Source organism: Taudactylus pleione, unplaced genomic scaffold, assembly GCF_031769625.1.
Source record: "Taudactylus pleione unplaced genomic scaffold, aTauple2 ptg000019l, whole genome shotgun sequence".
NCBI classification, from domain to species: domain Eukaryota; kingdom Metazoa; phylum Chordata; class Amphibia; order Anura; family Myobatrachidae; genus Taudactylus; species Taudactylus pleione.
This window is the reverse complement of record NW_028284421.1, coordinates 879,214-898,323: the sequence shown is the minus strand read 5'-3', so window position 1 is coordinate 898,323 and position 19,110 is coordinate 879,214. Positions and strand designations below refer to the sequence as shown.

At 39.3% G+C, this 19,110-nt stretch overlaps 1 protein-coding gene across 1 annotated transcript in view; it reads right to left on the bottom strand.

Moving 5' to 3' along the window:
* Positions 1-17,809, bottom strand: part of UNC13C (unc-13 homolog C) — a 718,105-nt gene extending 700,296 nt beyond the window's left edge. Inside the window, exon 1 of the mRNA XM_088444832.1 lies at positions 14,812-17,809. Within this exon, the coding sequence (XP_088300958.1) occupies positions 14,812-17,809 (2,998 nt within the window). The remainder of the gene's footprint in view (positions 1-14,811) is intronic.
* Between the last annotated feature and the right edge of the window lie 1,301 nt (positions 17,810-19,110).

Here is a 19,110-nt window from a genome sequence, read left to right as displayed (position 1 = left end):
TATTAATTAAGACTGAGGAACCTGTGCAATGCGCTTCTAGAGTCAGAATAGACCTGCACAATGATTAAAGAGGTGGAAAACAGAGAAAAATACAGTTAACATTTTATGTTTCTAAAGCATACATATTCGCAACATTAATAATAATATTATTATTATTATTATTATTAATAATAATAATAATAATAATAATAAAATACATGGTTGTAATAGGACTTTTTTTGCTATTGTGTAAGCTACACAATTACGTTCCACGCTTGAACACTTAAAATGTATGTGGATTTGTTTTCTCTGTTGTCTTTTTGTGTATTGCAGACATATGCTCAGAGAGGCAGAACAGGGGTAGCAAATATATGCATAATACAGAACAGGCATGCTATCTAATTGTGACACAATGAGGCGTATGTTTGTGTGTGCTGTAGAGCTGGTGACACGATATGCAATGTTGATGACTATAGTTGCCTATTCTCTATCTAAAGATGCATACACACTAGGAAATATTACTGAGCGATTGCACGATTACGACATCGTAATTGTGCAAACGCTCAGTAATCGTGCACTATAATGTCAGAAACGACCAGAGATGCACGCTCCCGCTGGTCGTTTCCGACATCTATCATCGCCTGAACATGCCGGCCAATCTGCCGGCCAATCTGCCGATAATGACAAATTGGCCATGTCCAGGAATGATGGGAGGGTGCCTACAGTAAACGACATATCGTTCAGTGTAGACACTACAAGGGATCAGGAACGACTGTATGATTACGGTGTCATAATTGTACTGTCTTTCCTAATCACCTAGTCTGTACGCACCTTAACTGAGGCCACAAAAGAGTATGTAGTGATTACAGTTTTTGAATCAGTAATAGAAAAAAAATATACAGTAATTGTACAATTAGTCCAACTTCAAGAGGGCTGCAAATTAAACATAGAACATAAAGAAGTATCTCTACATATCAATACATCACTATCTACTACTGCAGGGATGGGGAGCCTCCTGCCCGGGGGTCTTATAAGGTCCTCGGTATCATTTGGTCTGGCCCTCTGAGTTTTTTTCTGCTAGCCTCATTTGACAAGCAGGGTGCCAAGAATGGCACACTGCAGCCAGAATCTATGCAGCAGTGCTACCTGGAGCATCCTTAGGATGCTTCAGATGGTCACACCGCTGCCCTTACAGCTCCCCGGAACATCCTCAGGATGCTCCGGGCATTGCTGTAATCACTGGTGATTGTGGCCCCTCCCCCATGTGACATCATGCGGAGGGGGCACGGCCTAGACCAGGCCCGCAAATAATGTTATATATATCAAAATGGCCCTCGGCATGAAAAAAAGGTTCCCCACCCCTGCACTACTGCAACGTAACAATCTGGGGACTCCTATGGTTTTGCTGGAAATAGGTTCTTAGCAACTCATAAATAGTGCCCTCTGCAAGCAGCAGAATGGTAAATAATATAAGGAAGCAAGAAAAGAGGCGATGATCTGATGATAATGTAATAACAGTGACACAATGAAAACGTTGGTCTCTGTATACCTCAGAAAGATTGTCAGTTCTGCTTTAACATTTAAAACTTCTAGATGCATCTTGAAATATCAGATACTTCCTAACATTAAGCAAGTAATGCACAAAGTGAGTCCTCAGGGTCAGAATTGGTTAGCTTTCAAGTGGATCAATCAACTAGACTGCTACATCTGTGCATACACAAATATACCATTAACTCCTGGACTGGTAAATGCTCTTGAGGACTAGCAGCTATGTGTTAAGACCAAAGCCAGGCTAACCAACACTAAACTCTGTAAAACTAAAAACGGGAAAACACTTACTCTAATGCATTCAATGGGCAGAATTCAATTGATTTTGCGGCCCGCATCTCCCGTCTAAAGTGACAGGAGATCGCGGGCCGCTATGCAATTGTGCCAGCTTTTCACGCTGATCGCGCCCATAGAGGTCAGGTTTAGCCGCGTAAAGCAGCTAAACCCGACCAAAGTGCTGGGCGCAATCGCGAAAAGTGAAGTTTGGGCGCCCAAACATGTCACTTTTCGCACATTTCAGCTCTCATCCCCCAGGGGCTGCGAGCTGAAATGTAGCGCTTGGTAGCTGATCGCGCCCGACAGGAGCAAGAATAGAATAGCTCCGTCAGGCGCGATGGGTGATGAAAAGAATTGAATTCCGCCCAATGAGCTTTGTGCGCAGAGAGAAAATACAACAAATGTGACTCATGCTAGACACACATATGCAATATTGTCAGTCACACATGTGCAATAACCCCAATGACAGGGTTGTTCATTCAGTTCCTTTTTCCTGCCTGGTTTGTCACTCTCCGCTTTGGTGCTTCTAGCACACCCTGGTCTGTATCTCAGCAGTTTGTTGCATCAGCTGAGTGTGCTACAAGCACCAGAGCAGAGAGCGACACCCCAGGCAGGAAAGAGGAACTGCACGGGTTGTGACAGGTGCAGGGTGCTAAAATGAACACTACATTAAGGAATAGGCCTTGATTATTTGATTACATATAGGAATGGGGACATGATTACATTAGGTACTAGGAGGGGCCTAGTACTAGTATTTGTGTGAATATTTTTTTTTATGTTCCCACAGGCAAGATAACTTAAACAGCATGCAAACCATGTCTATTTCCCTGGCGGTTTGTTGTGCTGTTTTGCAAAATGTATGTTTTTAAAATCTGCATTATAATGAAAATTGTAAATAAATAAAATGGGACTATATGAATTTTCCCCCTGGTCTATTCTTTCATATTAGCTCTACCTTAATAAGTACAAAGGCAGTCTGACCCTTATCACTTAGCGCTATCTAAACTACTTTTCACTCTGAAACACATGCTGTAAATAAACAGACAAATCATGTGCTTCAGCTACAGGGCTAATGGAAAATCAGTAACACTGCTTACTACATCTTAGTAATATCTAATTAGAAATACATACATATATGTAAACCCAGCCATAGGAGCCTCATATGTGAAAAATGGAATGCAAGAACGGTAATTGATAGTGACAGCAGCAGTGGGCCTATAGTGTACAGCAAATGTGAAGAAAAATACAGACTTTATGCTACAATGATGCATTTTTACATGGGTATTTGATAGGGGTCTAATTGGGTTGAGCACAAGAATGAATGATGCAAAAGGTCCTTTCCAGTTCATGCTCTTCTTAGTAATTATCCATTTCTACAAGTGATTCTAGCAGTGGCACAGCAAGGGGACACATTCCATCTTGGCATGCTAGTCTTACAAATCCTCTAATCCTCTGCAAATTAAAAATCTTGTAAGTACAATTGGGACTTTTAATATGAACTCCCATCTTGATGCCACCAATAAACAGAAACAAGCCAGTGTAATTAGGTATAAAGCAGCCCACCTAGCATGGATTTGTTTTAATAACCTACAGGTTAGAAAATTATTAAATTATTATGGATTTTTTTCAACATAAGATTCATTAGTCTTCTACCAGCAGATTAGACTCTGCTGGTTTAGTAGTATAGTGATCTGAAGAAAAAAAAGGGTATGTACAATGTTATGTCACATGACCATTATACTTAGGCTTTAGCAAAAAATATACCGTACTTCATCAACACATTCTTAAACTTCAAAATGTCTTTAAATTAAAATCTCTGTATGCAAATGGTTTTAATATCACAGTATCGACTCTTCGTTCTAATCAGTGGCTGCATGGCACAGGCAGGCATACAGTATGTAACCAAGCTAAAGAGTTGAGGCTTTCATTCACAAGATCATAGCTTAATCACTCTGGGACAGGAACCATTTCAATTACTAATGAAATCACTTACAGTATATGGAGAAGTGTTTTATTGTAAATTTCTCTTTGAGAAGAGGCCTATTTATCAAACAAAAAAAAAAAGCTTAATCTACAGCTAAAACATATGTTCTCCCTTATTTATAAATGGCTTAACAACATACTTGCCTACTCTCTCAGGAGTCGCGGGAGGCTCCCGATATTTCGGGTAGTCCCCCGCACCCCTGAAAGAATAGGCAGATCTCCCGCATCCCGCCTTCTTCCTAGTGAAGTGGGCAGAATGGGGAGATTTCCCGAAAAGTTTGCGGGTGTTACAGTGTGTATATTAAAATATCACCATATATGTAGTATATATAAAAATCAATATACAATAATATTTATTACTTATTTTAAATACAGCTAAGGTTACGTAACAAAGTGACTATAGGTAGCCCAGAAACAAGTTTATCAGGGTCCACACCAGCATATGAATAGAAATAGCCAGCCTCAACACAAAAGACCTAGTTCACACATATAGACCACTTCCTGCCTGAGACCCTACATAACACAATAAGGTTTGGGATACCCTTATATGGGCAAGACCCCACAGGTGAGGTGAATGCTGGGAAAATAGCTTTTCACACATTCACATTGGGAAGACACTCTACAGAGACAGACACCAGGAACAGATGCTGACACACACACTCTGGCAGGGAGAGACGGAAGAGAGAGGTCTTACTCTCACAAGACCACAAAAAGTACTCAGGGAAAAATGGCTTATGGTTAAGTAGTTAATGTAATGTCTGTACAAGTAATGTGTCTGTAGCAAGTTTGTGTTAATCTGTTTTAAGCCTATATGGGTATTTGTAATTGAATGGTGGTAGCATACAGTGGATGATATAGTGTGATCTAGTCTGTTTTGTGTTAGTCAGTATTGTTTAATGGGCAACATGCAGGAAAGAGATTTGTAATGGAGTCTTAGTCTATTATATGGATGACTGGCTGGAATATACATATATACTGTTTGCTGTAGAATATACATTTCAATCTGAGGTCAGCTGGTGACTGAAGTTAGTAAAATGGATAGTTAAGGTAACGCATATGTAACAAGTTTGCAGTGATTTGGTAAATATATATTGTTAATGGTAGATGTGTGTTATATAGTTATACTCCTTCCCCCCTCCCCCATTGAACCATGTGCTCAATGGAGACTGCAGTTTGTCATACGATCCACCACGTGATTTGTACAAAAACATGGCCTGAGATGTGGTTGGTGGATGCTTTCAGTATTATGATAGGATTGTGTAATTGCAATATGCAGAATATATATTTCAGTTTAATATCAACTGGTGAGCTGTGCTAGGGCCTTGAACCATGTGCTTGATTCAATGGAGTTGTGAATTACTAGTATTGTGATCCAAGTTATAATGCTATCATAGGTTCAAATAGGTTTGTTGTAGTTATTATAATTATGATCACTAATGGATATATGATTTACAGTGTTAAAACATTATGTGAGTTTTCAAAATGGCGTTTTGTCTAGAGACCATGCGGTTTGGACAATAGGACATGGCCCACACCAACCCCCTCACACTCTCACCATGCTTTCTCAGCAAGCAGCCATCTTGAATGTGCTTTCTTAGCAGCCATATTGATTTCTCTCTCTCTGTGTCTCTCTCTCTTTCTCACTTTTTCTCTCTCTCTCATGACTGATTTGATTAATACTGTTATATGAGAAATGACTTGATGAATATAAAAACACTTTACTTTATCACATCTTGTGTGCATCGTTATCCTTATGAAATGAAATGATCCAATTGATTTAAAAGGTATATAATTCTGGTTAACACTTTTGCGAGTTCATATATATATATATATATATATATATATTTATTATGTATAACCTGATATGTTATTTAATGATTAATAATATAATATTTGCTTCAGAAATATGTGGTTTAAACTGGAAATTGCCGGCAGGTACAAATAAACAAAACAAAGGAATATAAGGAAGGGAAAATAAAGCACCCCTCATCAGCGGGTCCATAGGGAGGGGCAAGGGCTAAATTACGCGAATCGCCTAATGACGACTATAGTCTGGCCCCTCCCCCAAAGCTGAGAGCAGCATCTCCTCTCTGGGCTGCTCCCGGAAAGGACTCGTGAAAAGGTGGTAAGTAACAATGGCAACAGAAATGCTGTCACCGGTAGTTAGCCAATTTTGCTTTTTCTTGTTGTCTATGTTGTCAGCATAGAGCTCTAAGAAGTGTCTAAAATGTAAGTTGCAATGCAGGTATTCTCCTCCATAGATAGCACCATCTCTGGTATGCATCAACTATTATAGAGGATGGTTAAGCCCCTGAGAATCAGTGAAGTAGCTTACCTTCTTTCCTTTCCATATCTGGAATAATATATGATACATATGATCACCTATTCTCATTCTTTCTATTTCCTGTCTTCTAGTGCCTTTTTTTCCAATTCCTATTCACAAAGCTGTGTCCGTCTCCCAACTATCCTCATTCTCCCAGCCAGTGTCTGACAGCCCTGCATCCTAACCTCCCAGCCAGTGGCTGTCCCCTCACTATCGTCATTCTCCAGTCAATACTGCATCTCTAAGCTTAGCATCTTCATTCTCCCACCCAGTGTCTGCCCCCCTAGCAGTGTCTGTTACCATGGTATTCCCATTCTCCAGCTACTGTCTGTCAGACCAGTGTACTCATCATTATTATTTATATGTAACCACAAGGGGACTATAGCACATTACAATGTGCATGAAGAAATACATTGAAAAGGTAACAAGATGGGCTCTATTTATCACAATCCAGATGCGTTGTGGTAATATAGCCTAAATTCGCATTGAGAGGTATGCATACATTACAATGATGTATGAAATATTGCATGCAGGGACAGTGCTGGTGAGAAAGCGCTGTCCCTACGAATACTCTCTGCACACTTTTCAGGGTATATTTTTACAAAAAGGGGCAGAGAGAATGGGTGAGCAAGAAATACTGAGGAAAGAGGTCGTAGTAGTCTGGTCAAAAGATGACCAGTTAGTTAGTATATGAGGGACTTCAGTGCATGACACAGGACAAAGACTTTTGGAGGATGGCCTGGTGTCAAGAAGGGCAGAAAAGAAGCCACTTCTCTCCAGGAAAAACATCAGGGACAGACTGATATTCTGCAAAAGGTACAGGGATTGGACTGCTGAGGACTGGGGTAAAGTTATTTTCTCTGTTGAATCCCCTTTCAGATTGTTTGGGGCATCTGGAAAAACGCTTGTCCGGAGAAGGAAAGGTGAGCGCCACCATCAGTCCTGTGTCATGCCAACAGTAAAGCATCCTGAGACCATTCATGTGTGGGGTTGCTTCTCGGCCAAGGGAGTGGGATCACTCACAATTTTGCCTAAGAACACAGCCATGAATAAAGAATGGTACCAAAACATCCTCCAAGAGCAACTTCTCCCAACCATCCAAGAACAGTTTGGTGATGAACAATGCCTTTTCCAGCATGATGGAGCACCTTGTCATAAGGCAAAAGTGATAACTAAGTGGCTCGGGGAACAAAACTTCGAAATTTTGGGTCCAGGGCCAGGAAACTCCCCAGACCTTAATCCCATTGAGAACTTGTGGTCAATCCTCAAGAGGCGGGTGGACAAACAAAAACCCACAAATTCTGACATACTCCAAGCATTGATTAGGCAAGAATGGGCGGCCATCAGTCAGTATGTGGCCCATAATTTGATTGACAGCAATGCCAGGGCGAAATGCAGAGGTCTTGAAAAAGAAGGGTCAGCAATGCAAATGTTGACTCTTTGCATAAACTTAATGTAGTTGTCAATAAAAGTCTTTGACACTTATGAAATGCTTGTAATTTTACTTCAGTATACAATAGTAACATTTGACAAAAAGGTGTAAAAACACTAAAGCAGCAAACTTTGTGAAAACTTTTGGTCACGGCTGTAATTTGGTGATATGGGTGGATTTTTCTTTTTTTGATCTATGCATTTCTTATTCTCACTTAGGGCCGTATTCAATTAGGTGCGAAAAGCCCGTTTCTGCAGAAAAGTATCGCCGGTGATGTCATTTCACCAGGCGAAAACTAATCCCCGCAGATGCGGAAAGTCAATATATTGGAATAGGCGAAAAAGATGCGCCTATGAAAGCCATCGAAAAAAAGGGCAGAATTGGGGTTTTGGGGCGAAAACTTGCAGGAACCACCCTGCAGCCTTGGGACAGCTCCCCAAAGGTAAACTGTGTCAAAAAAAGTTTAAAAATACTTAACACCCCAAAAAGTACTTTGAAAAAGGGGCGAAAAAGTACAAAGTTGGGGGAAACACTTAAAACTAGCGAAAGACTCCAGGGGGTCTCCAAGTATGCCCCAGGTGTTTTTAAGATTGCGGCAGGTGGATTCTTTACGTTTTTCAAAACTTCACTTTAGCAACTTTAAAATATGCTAGCACCCATTTTCATGTAACCCAAATTTGCTGGGCCAACTTATTTTCACCCAAAAAACCTGCAAAATGCTATTCTTCATTACTTGTGTAGAACAAAATGCTAGTGTGCACTATAAATGGTGCCCTGCCCCACCTTGAAATAAGTGCTGCCTGCATCAGGAATAAATAGATAATGCCCCCACACTTGCCAATGCCGCAGGGGACAAGCAATGTGGTCAGTTGCAAAAAGTTTAAATAAGGCTACTCTGTTTGGCAAATTAATCCCTAAAAATCTTCATGGACATTGCAAGAGCCACTTACACCTTTAATTTGTAAAATGTTTCAGCCAAAATGCAGCCACATAGCAAAAAATTACTTCCCATGAAACTCCTGCATGCTTTATGCAAGAAATGTATGGGAAATAAAGTTAGATTTTAATCAAACATATTTAATATCATAAGTTAAGGGTAGCGTTATGTTTCCCGAATATCTGACAACTGTTTTGTTGGAATGCTATTTATATTGACATACTAACATTCTACCAGTTTTGTATTCCAATGGAAACTAACCATTTTTTCATTCTTTTTTCCCAATAGGTGGCATTGTAACACTGCTAGTTTATTTTCAGCAGGGTAAGAAATGCATCGGCTTCTCATAATATGAATAATCTCACACCATAGAGGGAAACAGCATGAACGTGCTTTTCTAATGAAAATGCTTTTATGTTTAAAAACTTTGATTCAGCTACCAATATTTATACTTCCCACTTCAGGCCATATCTATATATTGCATCTAAATTATTGTGTAGAATGCTGGAGGCAGAAATCAAATACTTATTAAATGTTTCACTAGCTTGGCAGTTATCTAGCCCGAATAATGTATTATTGTAAATATATACAGTCTATTCTTGGTACACAATAAATGTTATCCATAAGCTTTAATTGCTATTTCAAAAGTAACTTTTAGAAACGGCAGAGCTCTACACAATTGAATATGCTTAGTGGTTTTATATTTCACTGTAGGTTTTTAGCTTAAGAAAGGCAGTGTACAATAAGTAAGAGTAAGTCACCAGAATATACTAAAACATTTACCCACAGGCTAAGTACTGTACAGTAAGTAGGTTATTAACAATTATGATTCATTCAATTGATCTTTCAAAAAAACACTAAATTCTAATTCTAAGCATTTTCTTCTATACTATATAAACTTGTCACTCCCTATTTACATCAGATGAACCAGTACATCATGCATTCAAAAGGTCTATTTTACAGCACATCAATTAGTAAGAATTTTGCTATGCACATCAGTATATGTATATTTGTGTAAGGTCCACAGGGAACTTGAGGTTTTTTTCTAATACTAAAAAGTTTTTATAATCCTGTCAACCATTTGATCAAGCACATGCCTTCTCACAGTCTATGGAAAAGATTTGGCTACAGCGACAATATAAAAAATTCTATTTTTCCACATAAATATCTGATGCGGCTCAGCAATGCTGAGTGATAAGAGATTTAATTATCGCTTTGCTAGGCCAGTTTCTGCAGAGGTGCCTAAGTGTGATCTGGCGCTAAAAGCACAGATTTGTGCTCCTGCTTTACTTACATTTAATAAACTGGAAATAAAGTTTAAGTAAAGCTGTAATGCCGTTATCCGGAGATGTGATGATAGTACAGATATCACTACAACCAGGGCTGCAACTGGGGGGGGGGGGTGCATGTGCCCCAAATGCTGGTTATGCTGGTTTTGCGGGGGTAGGGCTTTTGGGAGTCCCAGTCTCTCAGAATGCCAGTGCTGGGTGTGATATCGTAGTGCATGGCAGTCTGGGAGCGACCGTGTGAGGAAGAGGGAGACGCAGCACCAGCCCTCAAATACCCGTGTGCTGCAGCCGAAGCCTGCCTCACCAACTCAGCCCTGCTGCTAGGGGGAGGTGAGTAGTGGGGGGCATAATGTGTAAGGGGCCTTACTGTGGCATGTGTTATAAGAGACATTACAGTCTGGCATAATGTGTAAATGGTATTACTGTGTAGCATAATGTGTAATGGGCATTACTGCAGTGGCAAACGCAGGATTTCTAGAGGGGGGTTTCCAAATGCTTGATTTTAGAGCGAGTGTGGCCAGTTAGTACTTAAACAGCTTTAATATGTGTCATACATAGTGTATTGTGTGTGATAATTCCAGCATATACAGGACCAGCGATCACAGTAACCCATTAATTCCAGAGCATCGGAGCAAGTTCAGGAGCCTGGAGGAGCAACAGAAGGACCTAGCACTGCCCTGGACATATATGTACATATCGGGCTCTACAGCAGTGGATCCCTAACAGTACATGTTTTCCAGATCTCCTAGTTGGTGCACAGGTTATTTATAACTGGCTGATACATGTAAAAAGATCCACAGGTGGTGCTAATTATTTCATTTGTGATACTGAGAATAATATGCAGCACTAGTAAAATTCTATTATATTACTATTTCTATTGTGGTTACAGTGTGGGCTGGGGAGGGGGGTTTCCAGGCAGATGGAAACCCCCTCTGCGTTTGCCTATGTACTGTGTGGCAAACTGTGTAAGGGGCAACACTGTGTGGCATAATGTTATAAGGGGCATTACTGTGTGGCATAATGTGTAAGGAGCATTACTGTATTACGAAACCAAACACCCACTTTGGGAGCTCGCACCTTGGTGCGCGCAGAACACCACCCTAATTGTTTTTTTTGGGGGGGGGGGTTTGGGGGGGGAGGAGGGTGTGCCAAGTTAATGCCTTGCCCCGGGTGGCCAAAAACCTAGTTTCAGCCCTGGCTAAAGATATCACATGCAAAGTCTACTGGTAGGGTTATTTACTTTTAAGTTACCACTGATTTAAAGTTCTGTGATGAATTGAGCAAAGCAAAAATAAGCCCCATCATCGGTGAAAGCTCCTGTTGTCATAAGCAGTAGTATTTTATCGCCCTTTCCAGGAGCGTAACTACCATTGGTGCTGGGAACTACCAGTCCCTGGGAACTAAGGGGCCCACTGCTGCCTAGACCAGCAATGAGGTTTCCCCTGGCACAACACGTCTGACCATTTTGAGCAATGTCGGACTGGCCTAGACCTGGGACAGGGTCTTCCTTATTACCTGAGGTACCTGCCCCTTACCATAGGTAGAAGGAACTGATCTCGTGTGTGTGCAGCAGTCTACCATCTGAGCCAAACTGATAGGAGAGTCCTGCCACCTACAACTGCTGTGTGCTGCCTCTAATTCACAGAATGCTGATTCTTAGCTGCCTGTGAATTAAAGGCAGCTCATGACCGGTGTAACTGGTGCTGTCTGAGCCTGCTTGACCAAGTGCCGAACTGAGGAAATTACAGACAGACCGCTGCTTTCCTGCACCCACCAAAGTACATCCCCACTGTTTTTCAGACAGGGCAGGACTGTGTGCAGATCTGTGTGCTTGTACCCCTGTCACCCTCTGCCTCTTCCCCTCACTGCCTCTCCCCTTCAATCTCTGATTTTCCTTAGTCACCCACTGCCTCTCCCTGTCTCCCACCACCTCTCCCTCTCTTTCACCTACTGCCTTTACTGTCCCCCTCTGACTCACCATGTCATCAACTGCCTCATGGCATATTATGAATAGGGTGGGGTGGAAGTGGGGGTCCCAAAGCATATTTCTGCACCATAGCCCACCACTCATCTATTCATAGATATGCTCCTAAGGGTACATATAAATTATACTGTGCTTTTCCTAGCAGGACAATAAGATGACAGTACTAGACTTATTCTATTCACCCTGCTGCCTCCAACGAGCATTCAAAACAAGGAATACATGCTGATTATGTCTCTTTATTCTTTTACTCTTTCCTGCAATATGTTTTTTGCTTTACTGAACCCAACTCAGGATAAAGCATATATAGCTTTATGCTCTCTCTCTCTGTACAGGTTATGAGCAAACATAGACGATTGTGTCTGACTGCTCTTTCATATTCCCAGTCCTCTAGCTATTGTATTGTGTAAGAACTACCACAAATCATTAAGACTGATAGGTGGTCTCTGGGAGAAGATAAAAGGGACAAAGACGAAACAAATACAGTCTATTGAATGCTGAGCTCCGTAAATCGACTTTCTTCCACTTTCCTAAAAAACAGACTAACCCTTAAATAAGCATCTGTTTATGTATTCTTTACTTATGTTTCTACCATACAAATACAGGAAGAACTTAAAAATAAAAAAATGTAAAATTTATTCCATGGGGCTGGATTCCGTTACAGGAACGTCATTTATATGCTTCCTCTGATAAAGGGCTTGATTCAGAGAGATGTAGGCTAATGCCACCACATCTGCAAACTTGTACGGTTGTGCGAAAATATGCGAAATGTTGCAGCCGCCTGGATTGGCAAATCGAAGCAACTACATACAAAGACGCATCATTGGTCGCAGATCAGTCGATAATGAGCCTTCTGAGTAACACTAAGGCCACGGGAAATTGAGACACAAGAGCCATTTTTACTATGTACGGGATACGCCCTGAAAACAGCCACAACACACCTGTGTTTGAGTCGCCACCCCTGCCCACCGTTACTGTCCACAAACGGTCCATCATTTTGGGAATAATTCCTCACTGCGAGCGACATAGGTAATTAAACATGACCCATGCGAAATGCGACTCATATGCATGCGCAGACCACCAAAATAGCACTACTTATTTTAGTTTCACTATTTCAAAAATATTCATTAGTAATGTTAGCCAATATAACAGTCACATGGAATCACCTACAGTATTTTTCCATGTGACCAAGATCAATCACAGCGCAACATAAAAAAGAAAAACAAAATGACAGCCATGGCAATAAAAAACCACAATGCGTTATTTGCAAATATATTGAAATATATGTTAATCAGTGGAGTGCTTAGATGTAAAATACAAAACACAACTTCTCTGTAATTTAGGAAGCTGTATTAGAATGCCCCATAAGCTGAATTTTTAACTGAGTTGACACTTGTAAAGTAAATTTATGAGTCAGTTGTTAGCAGCAACCACTGCCTCAACTTATAGTAGTAATAAGCCATTAAGAAGGATGGGCAGTGCTGATTACTTTAACACAGATATGGTTGTCTTGGGACAGTGTAGCTGAGTGTCTGAGAAAATATTTAAAAACAAAACTGTAGAGAAAAACTTTAAATATTTGAGTCGCTTTTCCTTTACGATATTATCTAATAGACTGACGTTACCACTCAAACATGTGCACTTATTAGTATGTCACTTTATCTAAAATTATTATACCATATAGGTCAAATTACATCTGTGAACATGGAGCAAAGATTCTGTCAAGGTGACACTTGTCATCTGCTAGGCAGCATGATCTTCGCCCTAATTAATTATATTTCACAAACACATTCTATTTAAATCTAATAAGTGTTATAATCATGCACAGTGAATGCTAGCATTATAGCCATGGGGCTGTTTCTGAGCTGAGAATAAATCCACATAAACTGGGCACCTTGACAAACTCTGTTGAAAGACAAGGGGTGCAAATACATTAATTCTATTTGTATGTTGGATAAATAGAGGTTGCTTTTGCATGTAACCCACAAATACTGGACAGCTGTGTTTTTACACTGTAATTTAAATTTGAGCTAGAACACGTCCCTCTCAAATTCGAAGGCTAGTACACACTACAGACTACACAATGTGTGTACCCAGCGACGGGACGACGAGATGGATTGATACATTGCACGGTCAGTACACACTGCACAATGCTTTGTACGATGGCGTGATGTGTCATTCCGTGCTGCATTTAGCAGCATGGTGTCGTTCATTACATTGCCACATCTAATGTGCAGCACATCAGATGTGAAGATGCGATGAATGACTCACATGAACACGTGATTGAGCGTACACACTATGCAATGTGAACTATGTCACTCCAATTTGTCTCAAAACGTCATATCGTCCAATAAAATGCCTAATGTGTACCCAGCCTAAATCTCGTCACATTTTACATCTGTCCCACCTGCAGTGCAACATGGTTTTACCCAGGTGCACAGTTACTTGCTGTATTGCGCTTTGCTCCCAACTCAGAAACAGCCCCTATGTTAGAAAGCTAATCAACGCTAACGATTTTCAGTTGAAATGTAATCAGAAAAACAAAACAATACAGCCATATACTTTACCATTTCCAGAAATTACTTAAGAGAAGAAATCTAATATGTAATGATCTCATGGTGGATAGGTATTTTATTATTTTTGTACTACCAAAATACTGTATTATTAGCGTTAAAATGTAATGTGGTATTGATTTTAATGGTCTTTAGACAACAATAATAAATATAACATCTAAAAAAGCTTATCTGCAGAAATTCTTGTGCTAGAGACCCTAGAGAGTTACTTTGTTATGATTATTTTTGTTACAGTAGCATTTTTCATAATACTTTCAAAATATCTGAATATTTACAAATTGCCGCAAGCCATTATGCGGTATTATAATTATTGGAAGAAAAAATTATGTTATAATAGGCTTGTGGCTATCATCAACATTTTTTACAGAATGTGTATACAACTAAAAACTAAATATTTCTTTACTAAAATACAAATCTATGTTCAATATTTATCTATTAGATTCAAAATGTACGTATGAAAAATACTTATAAAATAAATAATGTTAAGTACCTCCTGCAAGGATTCTCTCTTCTAGATTAGCCATTTCTTTCTTGTATGCTTTAAAGGCAGCCTCCTTGAAGCTTGGACGGATCCTTTTTTTCTTTGGGACCTCGATGGGCGTCTCTGGCACATTTTTGTTTTCATCATCATTCTCTGCCATGTCATAAACTATTTCACATTCAGGTTGTAACATATCCTCAGAAGCCAAGTCATCAAAAAGAGGGTCATATTCATCCATTTGTAAGTTGTCAAACTCTACATTATATGAATTGTTTTCATACTCTTGGTACTCTTCCATCTGCTCAAAATTTTCATTGGTATTTGTTCTGTTTTCAAGTTTGGCAAGAACTTGTTCCATTACTTCTACATAATCTGCTCCATTGTCATTATCAGCTCCAGACTCACTGTAATTAATTCCGTCCTCAGCCTTGTAATAGTAGGGTTCTGTGTACACATCTGAATCTAGAGTTGTGCTAGATTCATTAGCAGTAGACTGGGATAAAGTCCGAAATCTGCCCATAAATGAGGACCCACTTTCATCATTGCCACTTAAGCTCTGAGTGCTTTTATTCCACACAACTTCCAAGGCTGATTTAGCACGCTGAAGAGTAGATCCAAACTTGGGAAAGCTGAAAGTCTTATCAGAAAGATCAATGCTGAGACGACTATGCCATGATTTTGGTGGAGCATCCTCAGAGTCATCACTTTGCAATTCGCTCTGACTGCGATACATCATGGGCATTCTTGTTTGGTTCTGGTAAAGTTCATTGGCATTAGTTTCACTATAGGAATCATATTCACTAGTCCACTGATTTTGTGCTACTGTGCATATTTCAGGGCAGGATGGAGAATTTCTATCTAGTGTGTAACTGTAGTTTTCTGTATTATATGGAAGTTCTGTACTTTGGCACTTTTCATAATTGCTTTCATGAGTTTCCACCTGTTGATCTGTAGGACCATTGACATTATAGTCAAAAACATGTTGTGTAGATGTGTCAAGACCAGAGTCTGTACCTTGTTCTAAATGGTGCCATTCTTTCCAGGGGGACAGCTCGCCATGCAAAGAAAGCTGAGAATCGCTATAATGACTTCGATCTCCTGAAGCACAAAGTATTCCATTACTGACACCACTGTCAACAGTTTCAGTGTTCTCAATTTCATTTTCCTCAGGATAAGGCTCTACATCATTACTGTATGCTTGCTCTTGTGAGTTTACATACCAGTTTGATGAATTGTCCTCTGGCCTTCTTTGCCACAGCTCACGATCAGAAGAAGACAGCAGAGAACTTCCATTGGTTCTAATAAAATACTGGTTCTCAGAAAAATCTTCAGAATAGGACTGACATAACTTTGAAAAATCAGATTCTGAGCGACTCAGTTTTGGTGTGGAAAAATCAGTTTGTGAATGCCACAAAGGAGTTGAATCACTGTAATATATTTTGTTTTTTTCCAAAATATCAGAACCTGGTGACTGAAAATTAAGATCTCCGTAATCATCTTTGCTTTTATATGTGGATTCATTAGTTGTTTTGTGAGACTTTCTATTATGTGATGATTGCCCACTTCTTTTGTTTCCACTTGACTTCATTTGGGCATCAGATTTGGAGACCATTGCATAACTATTTCTATTTATGTCAGGCTCTAAATCTTTATCACTGTCATCATGGGATTCCCATTCATCATGATTCATCTTTGGCTCCATGGCAGAAAATTTCATATCCATACTCTCATATGTCTGAGAAGAAGGTAGTGCCTTTTCTTTTTTAACTTTCAGTTCATGTGAAAGAATATCTGTAGAAACCCCAATTCCAGTTCCCTTTAGTTTATAACATTTTTTTAAAACTAAATCTCTATCTTGTTGTGTACCAAAGTAAACAAGAATTTGCCTAGGCTTTGCATTTGGACAGTCTCTTTGTTGACCGAGTCTGTGTGCAAGTTCAATTTTCATGCTGTTTTGTGCATCCAAGAATCCCATTTTTTCTATTAAAATTCTATAAACGACATTTTCACAAACTTCACCTTTTTCCTCAGGCACATTTAAAAATCTAAGACAGACCTTATTACCCTGGTGGCCTATCTGTTTAATATAATCATGGATATCTCTAGTTTCTCTTCTTGATTGTACAAATCCTGACCGTAACTGTTCAATTTCACTTTGCACAACCTCAACACTGCTAGAAATTTCATCAATTGATTGCTTTAGAGAATTGACGTGTCCTCTTAGCTCAGACAGTTCAGTTTCAATTTGACTTATGCCTTGCAGCTCTTTAAAGATCATTTCCATCACATCATGCGTTTGACTTATACAACCAGTTGAGCTAAAGGCTGGTTCCAGTGTATTGGTTTTCTGCTGACGGACTGTTCTGTCTAAAGACTTGCTTCGTAACCCCCATGTTTTTTTCCATGTGCTGGTTTCAGAATCTGAGGATACACACTCTTGACTCTTCTTCCACTTTCTAAGTTTGCGTAAAGCACCCATTTTTAGGCTGTGTAATGTACGTTCTCCATCCGAGCTTCCGTCAGACGGAGCCAGGCTGTTCATGCTTTTTCTGTTGCGTCTCACTGGCATGGTGTGTGAGGCGTATTCCTTGGTTGTACTACCAGCCCTTGTTTCACTTAATGATTCAGAACATGAACTATCAAGAGAAGATATTTCTTGAACTGCATCCTCATTATTATTGCCAACTAGAATAGGATTTTTTTGAAGTCCATTTGCAATTGCTACTCTATAACTGAATGTTGGAGAAAGTGAAAATTCCTTCTTCACGGTATCATCTTCAGTTGATAAGTTGCAGGAAGAAGAACACTTGGCAATTTTTTTGACTGTGCTTTTTATGGTCGTTGAAATATTTGGATTCTTGGATAGGCCAAATTCGGAAATATCCTGATCCTTTTTGCTTGGACTTTCTTTCTTTTTTGTAGGATTCCCCAATTTCTTTGTAAACATTCCTTTGCAAATCTTATATATATGAGAGAAGATTAGGCTCTTCAATAGGGCAGAAACCATCGGGGGAACTTTATATTAACCTATCTTCACAAAAAATACATAACGTTGGCTCCTGAGAAATATTTGTATGTCCACAACACATACATACAACTGTAGCAGTACCAAACACACTTGTACTTGTGCTACAAATCAAGTCCTATGGCAGGACCACATAAGCTCAAACGGCCATTCTGCTTCTCATGAGTTCTGGATGTTTCTGCAATGAAGGGAATGTTAGTATCATTGTTAGGTAAAGAAGAATTGATGAGTACTGAATAATGTAGCTATACTGCAGACATAGCATGCAGGACAGACATCTTTATAAATCACAATGTGCATGTCTGTTGGTGGTACATGCAGTAAGGTCTGATAGTTTTGATTCAATCTACATTTTTAGTAATTACTTTGACAAGTAACAATTATACATATCTAATATTATGTTACAATAAGAACATGTTTTACACTTTAATAGCCAAAAATGAGCCGAAGTGTTTTAGTTCCCATTAACAGTAAACAGTCCAAGATTTATAGATATGTCAACTTTGACAAACTTCTCAGCTGATTGGGCTGTAACAGTTATACTATAATCACATCTCAACATCAATAAATGGCCATGGCTACCTCTACACATGTTAATCTCATAATATTAGGTATTTGATAGATTTTTCTTTGACCTTACAGCATCTTCCTTTTATTTCCAAAAAAGGTCAACAGTGGGAAAGTAAATAATTCAACTGTATTTAAATATGGTACTTTATACTATATAAAACATTGGTTCTCAAACTCGGTCCTCAGGACCCCATACAGTTCCCATTTTCCACGTCACCCAGCAGGAGAACAGCTGTTTAAATTAGTCACTGACACATTTTAAAAGATCCACAGGTGCAGCTAATTATTTTGATTCTGTAAGGAGACCTGAAAAACATGCACTGTTTGGGGTCCTGATGACAGAGTTTGAGAACATGTGATATAAAATAATGGGAAATTGTGTAAAAAGTCTACAATTTAAACATTTTGATACAAATCAATGATCAATCATTAGGAACGGGACATGAGCTCTACTTACAAAGTTTATTCTCCAATAATTTTTCCCACATGACTTTTCAAAACTTTGGAATTAAATTAGATATTAATATTTCCAATCTATAACACTTTGAAAGGTGTATCTCGCTTATGAAGAAACTACACACTACTTTAATGTTTCAGTGCGCAAAAAGGTTTCCAATATATTTTTAGACCTAAAAATAGAGACATGAATGCCAAATGAATCTTGCTTAATCCATTACATTTAGCACATCAAATGTGCTAGAATAGTTACTGAA